Genomic DNA, 6,292 nt, shown 5'->3' with positions numbered 1-6,292 from the left:
GCAGGCACATGTCCATGCATATCCGCACCTCTTGAGGCTGTTTGGGTTTCGCAGTCACGACCATGGGAGACACCCAGGACGTGGGGCTTGTGGTCTTTTCAGTTATGCAGGGGTTCTCAAGTTTGTTCAGTTCTGCCTCTACTGCTGCCCTCATGTTGAAGGGGACCCTTTGGTGCCGGACAGCCTTCGGTTCTACTGTGGGGTTGATGTGAAGTTTTACCATCCTCTCTTTCAGGCATCCAATGCCTTGAAGCAGCTTCCTGTGTTTGGACAGCAGGTGGTCAATTTTTTCTGGAGTGAACTGTGAATGTGACTAGCATCAGTTCCAGTCTTTCAGCGGTTGGGCAACTGAGTAGTGTCTCGATTCCCGCATCAACTTGTGGGTGAGGGTGGTTTTAAAATGCCACTCCTCCTCAAGTTATTAGTGCTAACTGAGGTATCTTCTCCCTTTCTCAACTCCATACCTGCAGCCTTGTCACACATCCAGACGCACACACCTCCACTTCCCTATCGCGCCTCGCAATTTACGCCCACCACACCTCCCACTACTCATGCTCCCCGCCTCAGCACCACTCCGCTGACCAAACTACATTATCTCCCCACCTTAGCTATGGCCACCACTACCAACCCTTACCTTAACTCCCCTGCCCTCTGGCTCCAACATTTTGCCACCAGACCTACACCTAACCAACATTGCACGAAACCCATGAGGAATTACAGACTTGACTCTAGACTCCCTCACGCCTCCCATCACCATACGAACTTGTAACGCTAACCTGGTATCCACCACCGTTTCACCCTTGGACCTCTTCCTTTGGACCCTCGTGTGGCTGAAGACCAGATCTGAAATACAGTAGTTAGATTTTAGCTTGGTTTTCTCATCTGACCCGGGGCCCACCTCCCATATGGACCCAAGAACCCCCTGGCACACTTCTCACCTTGCTTCTTGATTAAGGTGCGCTCTCCGTCCTGCCACTCGGTGCAGGGGTGCATTGGGGTTGGGCTCGTCGGTGCCTAGTTACTTCACTGGAGCGACTCTACAGAGTCCAGACCTGCTGCGACTCCGTTCTTCAAGTAAGTTGTCTTGACGGTGTGTTCTTTGTTTTGTAATTGTCTCTATTTAACTCTTTCCTTTGTTTATAGGTGTGGATGCTGTCCTCGTGATGTCGCGCAGTTTGTGCACGAGATGGTAAGAAAGCGCGGAGTGCGGCGCTATATGCTTTTCTTGTGCTAACCTGTTTATATTGTCTTTCTCGCAGGCTGCGGTGCTGCTCCGGGATACGCGTGCCGAGAAGATGAAGAGCGGTGAGTAGTGGTGAGCGAACCGCTTACTGGCACTCTGAGTTGGAACAAGTCCTTCCGTTCTTCTGCAGGTGTTGGAGGCCGTTTTGATGCAGGTAAGCGAGTGTTTTTTGAATGTGAAGAATAAACGTTTACTAATGTTGCTTTCTCTGTTTCTTTTCCCAGGTAGCGGTTTTCGTGATGCAGCGAGATCCGCCGAGATGTTGACTGTTCAGGATCCTGGAGCGGAGTGCAAGAGCTGATTCTAAAAGGTAAGCAAATACTAATGGTGTCTTATCTTTGTTCTTGCAGGAGATCAGGTCCGGCGTGCGGATGAAGATTCCAGCTGACCATGGTGAACGTCACGCTGCAGCAAGCAGAGCAACGCGAAGCGTGTTCAGCAATCCGGGCGTGGCTTATATAGCCTGCAGGTATCCCAGGTGTCCCTGGGCCTACCACACCCAAAATGCTAGACCGCATGACTCAGTTATGGACCTAAGCCATGTGGGAGCATCCATGTTTTTGTAAAAATGCCCTTATGGGCCCGTATTATTGGCTTTTCACATGAGCCTGGCGCCAAAGGTGTCAGGACTGACTCCAGGTGAGTCTGGGGGCAAATGTCAAAGCCCTTGAGGCCCTGATGGAGGTACTGGGTGCAGCCCACATGTTCTGACACCCCAGGCCAAGGGCAGGAGTCGTGACAGCACTCCCCTCCAAGGCCCCTCTCAAGGTGGTCCTTGCCTCTGGTCCGGGCTTGGTAGGGTAATCCCGATGAAAACGCCAAATCAGGCGTGGCGCGTGGATATAATCATAAGCTCCCAGGTCCTGTCCTGTGGGCCATACCCCTTCCAATCCACTAAATAATATAGTTTCCTTCTGACATACTTTGAGTCCAGGATGTTTTTGACTTCAAACTCTGGTTTCTCATTTAACATTACTGGTTCAGGTGGAATGGTTTTAAGAGGGACACATGAAACACCGGATGAATATGCATGTTAGCCAGCAAGGCCAGTTTCACTGCATCTGGATTTATGATAGCCTTGATGGTGAAAGGTCCCAAATACTGCGGGCAAAAAGTCTGAGTCCCCTTAATAAGCACATGTTTTGAAGCTAACCAAACTTCATCCCCCACCTGGTAGTTTGGGGTTTTCTCACGATGTTGATCTGCATATTTCTTCTGGCGATCCTTGGTTTGTCGTAGGTGTTTGACGGCACTTGTGAAGGCCTGAGAAATGATGGTGCGCAAGGTTTCAATGACCAGCATCTCCAGTGTCGTTGGAACATCATTTCGGAAGTGCGTGGGTGTCTGCCATAGATTGTGAAGAATGGGGTCTGTCCCGTACTGCTGTGCAGGGAATGTTATATGCATACGCAGCTACCCATAACAAGTCTTTCGAGTTTCCTTCAACTTGGTGTAGCATGCAGCATAGGTACTGTTCGAGCATTTGATTTGTTCTCTCTGTTTGATAATCTGTTTGGGGGTGATGGCTAGTGGATAGTCTGATGTCTATTTGAGCCATTGAGCAGCAAGTTGGACACAAATTGGGTACCTCAGTCTGAGATCAGCACAGACAGAAACCCGTGAAGGCGTACGATGTGTTCAAGGAAAACCTTTGCCAGGCTGGATGCGTTTTGGAGACCTTTAAATGGCAGAAAGTGGGCCATCTTTGAAAATAAGTCTACTACCACGAGAATGGTATTGTATCCCTGACTGGGTGGTAAATCGGTGATACAATCAAGAGACAAAGTATTGCAGGTTGCAGGTGGAATTTCTAACGGTTTGAGAAGACCAGCTGGTTTCTGCTTACATGATTTATTTTGTGCAGAGACCCCACACAGAGTGATGAATTGAATAACATGCTTACGCCACGTGGGCCACCAGTAACTTCGCTTTACTTAGGCTAAGGTTTTCGCAATTCCAGGGTGGCCCTCCAGTAAAGAGTCATGATACCCTGAGATTACTTGGACCTGAAGCTCTTTTGTGGGAACCAACAAACGGCTTTCAAAGAATGGTAGTTGGTCCTTGATTGTGTAGGGTTCTCCTCGCAAATCCCATTCCTGTAACAACTCGGGAGTCATCTTGCATTGGATCTCATGCCGCAATTCATCCTGAGTCACTGTGGTTGTAATGCCTAGGACCTTGTCACTCGGAATGATAGCCACGGGATAGGGGGTCGTATATACCAGTTCATCCCTACCCATGCGGGAAAGGGCGTCAGCTTTTCCATTCTTAACTCCTGGTCGAAAAGTGATTACATAATCATATTCTGCGAAGAAAAGGGCCCAGCGTACTGTTGTGAAGATTGGGCCCTGGCAGTTTTTAGGTATTGCAGATTCCGGTGGCCTGTTATCACAGTGATAGTGTGCCTGGCACCAAAAAGATAGTGCTGCCAGGCCTTAAAGGCTGATTTGATAGCTAGAAGCTCCTTATCCATGATAGTGTAATTGAGTTCTGGTGGTGAGAACTTACAGGACCAGAAGGCTACCGGGTGCAGTTGGCCGGTTTGTGGATCCCTTTGCAAAAGAACTGTGCCCATTGCCATACTGGAGGCTCAGTTTCCACCACGTATGATACATCCAGTCGAGGGTGTCGTAAAATTGGGGCGGAGGTAAATCTCACCTTGAGTTCCTGGAAGGCCTTTTCTGTTTCTTCCGTCCACTGGAACTTCTTGTTGCACTTTCTCAATAAAGATGTGATTGGATGCACTATTTGAGAAAATCCTAGAATGAATCGGCGGAAAAAATTTGCAAAGCCCAAATTGCTCTGGATTCCTTTGAACGAGTTTGGAGCTGGCCAGTTTAGGATGGCATCGACCTTATGTGCATCCATTTGGATTCCTTTTGGAGTGAGAATGAAGCTGAGGAACTCCACCTCGGTGACATGAAACAAACACTTCTCGAGTTTGGCATAGAGATGATGCTGGCAGAGTTTCGCAAGGACGGAGCGGACATGCTTCACGTGGTCTTGTTTCGAGGCCGAGTATACCAGAATATCGTCTATATAGACCAGGGCACAGATGTCAATCAGCTCTCTCAGGACATCGTTCATGAAATACTGGAATGCAGCGGGGGCATTACAAAGGCCAAATGGCATTACCTGGTACTCGTACAGGTCATATTTGGTGCGAAATGCAGTCTTCCATTCATCTCCTTTTTTAACTCGGACGAGATGGTATGCTCCTCTAAGATCTAATTTTGTATAGAATTGGGCATCTTTGACTTGGTCCAGCAATACCAGAATAAGTGGCAGGGGGTAACGATTCTTTATGGTGATTTGGTTCAGTGCACGAAAGTCGATGCAAGTCCTCAAATCTCCTTCCTTCTTCGGTGCGAAGAAAAAGGTGGATGCTGTTGGTGACTTTAAGGGGCGAATAAAACCATAAGCAAGGAATTGATCAAGGTAGGTTTTCAAATGTTGGTTTTCAGGTTCCGTGAGTGCATAGATTCGGCTACAAGGGATTTGAACTCCTGGTACCAGATCGATTTGGTAATCATAAGGCCTGTGTGGCGATAGAGTGTTAGGTGTTCTTTTTGAAACACATCCTGAAAGTCCTGATATTCACTCGGTAGAGTACCAACCACCCCCAGGGTCATTGCTGCGGTTCCATGGACTGAGGGCCTGGTAGTCGTTGCCTTACTTTCCTTGGGATAGCATGTGCGGAGGCAGTCTTTCGAGAACACCAGTTCTCGAGTACGCCAATCTATAAGCGGATTGTGTGCGACCAACCACGGCATCCCGAGGACCAACCAGAACTGAGACGCCTTGATGAGGTCGAAGGCAATCGTTTCCCGGTGGCCATCTTGACACATAAGGTTTAGGACTGTTGTGCACTGGGATACTGGGCCGGAAGCGATTTCTGTACCATCTACTGTGGTTACTGTTTCAGTGGTCGACTTAGGACATAGGGAGAGCCCCATCTTTGCTGCAAGATCCTGGTCCATATAATTCCCAACTGCTCCGCTTTCGATGTATCCCTCCACGGAATGCATCTTAGACGGTTGTTGGTAGTTGATTAGAATCACGGGCAAAGCAAAATGGGAGGTCTGTAGTTGACTTTCTTCGCTCAACAAATGGACCCCTACATTTGCCGGGCTTGGTAGTTTTTCGACTCTTCACTCGTGGTCTCCTTATCCGTGGCACCCACAGTTCTCCTTGGGGGTTTTACTGGACACTCTTTGAGAAATTCACCTGCTTTTCCGCAGTATAAACATAACTGCAATTCCCTTCTCTTATCTCTTTCAGTCTTAGTTAAAGGCGGTCTCACCCCTCCCAGTTGCATCGGTTCCATCGAATTGCCGTTGCTCGTGGGATCTGGTCTTTGGGCCACACGAACAGTGGGCGAACGTCAGGCCTGTTCTGATCTGCCCTTCGGTCTTGCAACCTGTGATCAAGTTGAACCACAAGGTTGATGAACTCCCCACAGTCTTTCGGCGGATCCACCACTTGGGCAAGTACGTCCTTTAACTCTCCCCATAGACCCTGATGAAATAACGTGGTCCTTTTCTCCTCCGGCCACCCTGCTTTGACCACGAGCCTGTTAAAGTTTGCTATATAGGTAAGTAGGTCCTGGTTTCCTTGATGAAGAGACAAGAGTTCATTATCTACTGCCTGTCCATGAGTATGACGGGCAAAGAGCTTGTCCATCTCGTGCTGGAAACCCCCAAAATCTCGTAACAGAGGATCATCCTGACTGAAAAAAGGTACTGACCAGTCTGCAGCACTGCCACTCAAATAAGACAACACAAAGGCAACTCGTGACTGATCATTAGGGAAGGCTCCAGGTCTGCACAGAAAATGGAGTCAACACTGGTTCATGAAGGTGGCGTATTTTCTAGGGTCCCCCGTAAAACGTTCCGGTGGGGCTAATGGAACTGCTCCTGGGAGAGGGATTTGTACCGGATTGGTCGGTGGTGTAGGCATTGATGAAACGTTCCCAGGCAAAGGAGCTTGTCCGGCCTGTGATTGGAGAAGCTCTCTACTCAACTCGTCAGTCCAGTCCTTTGACACTAT

At 48.7% G+C, this 6,292-nt stretch overlaps 1 protein-coding gene across 1 annotated transcript; it reads right to left on the bottom strand.

Moving 5' to 3' along the window:
• Positions 1–3,763: 3,763 nt before the first annotated feature.
• LOC138505146 (uncharacterized) lies at positions 3,764–4,330 on the bottom strand. The gene has a single exon (XM_069625428.1). The coding sequence runs from the start codon at positions 4,328–4,330 to the stop codon at positions 3,764–3,766; it is 567 nt and encodes a 188-aa protein (XP_069481529.1).
• Positions 4,331–6,292: the final 1,962 nt, after the last annotated feature.

The sequence above is a fragment of the Ambystoma mexicanum genome, chromosome 11 (genome assembly GCF_040938575.1).
Source record: "Ambystoma mexicanum isolate Mex_15411 chromosome 11, UKY_AmexF1_1, whole genome shotgun sequence".
Classification (NCBI taxonomy): Eukaryota; Metazoa; Chordata; class Amphibia; order Caudata; family Ambystomatidae; genus Ambystoma; species Ambystoma mexicanum.
Note: the sequence above shows the minus strand (reverse complement) of the source record. Positions and strands in the feature narration are given on the sequence as shown.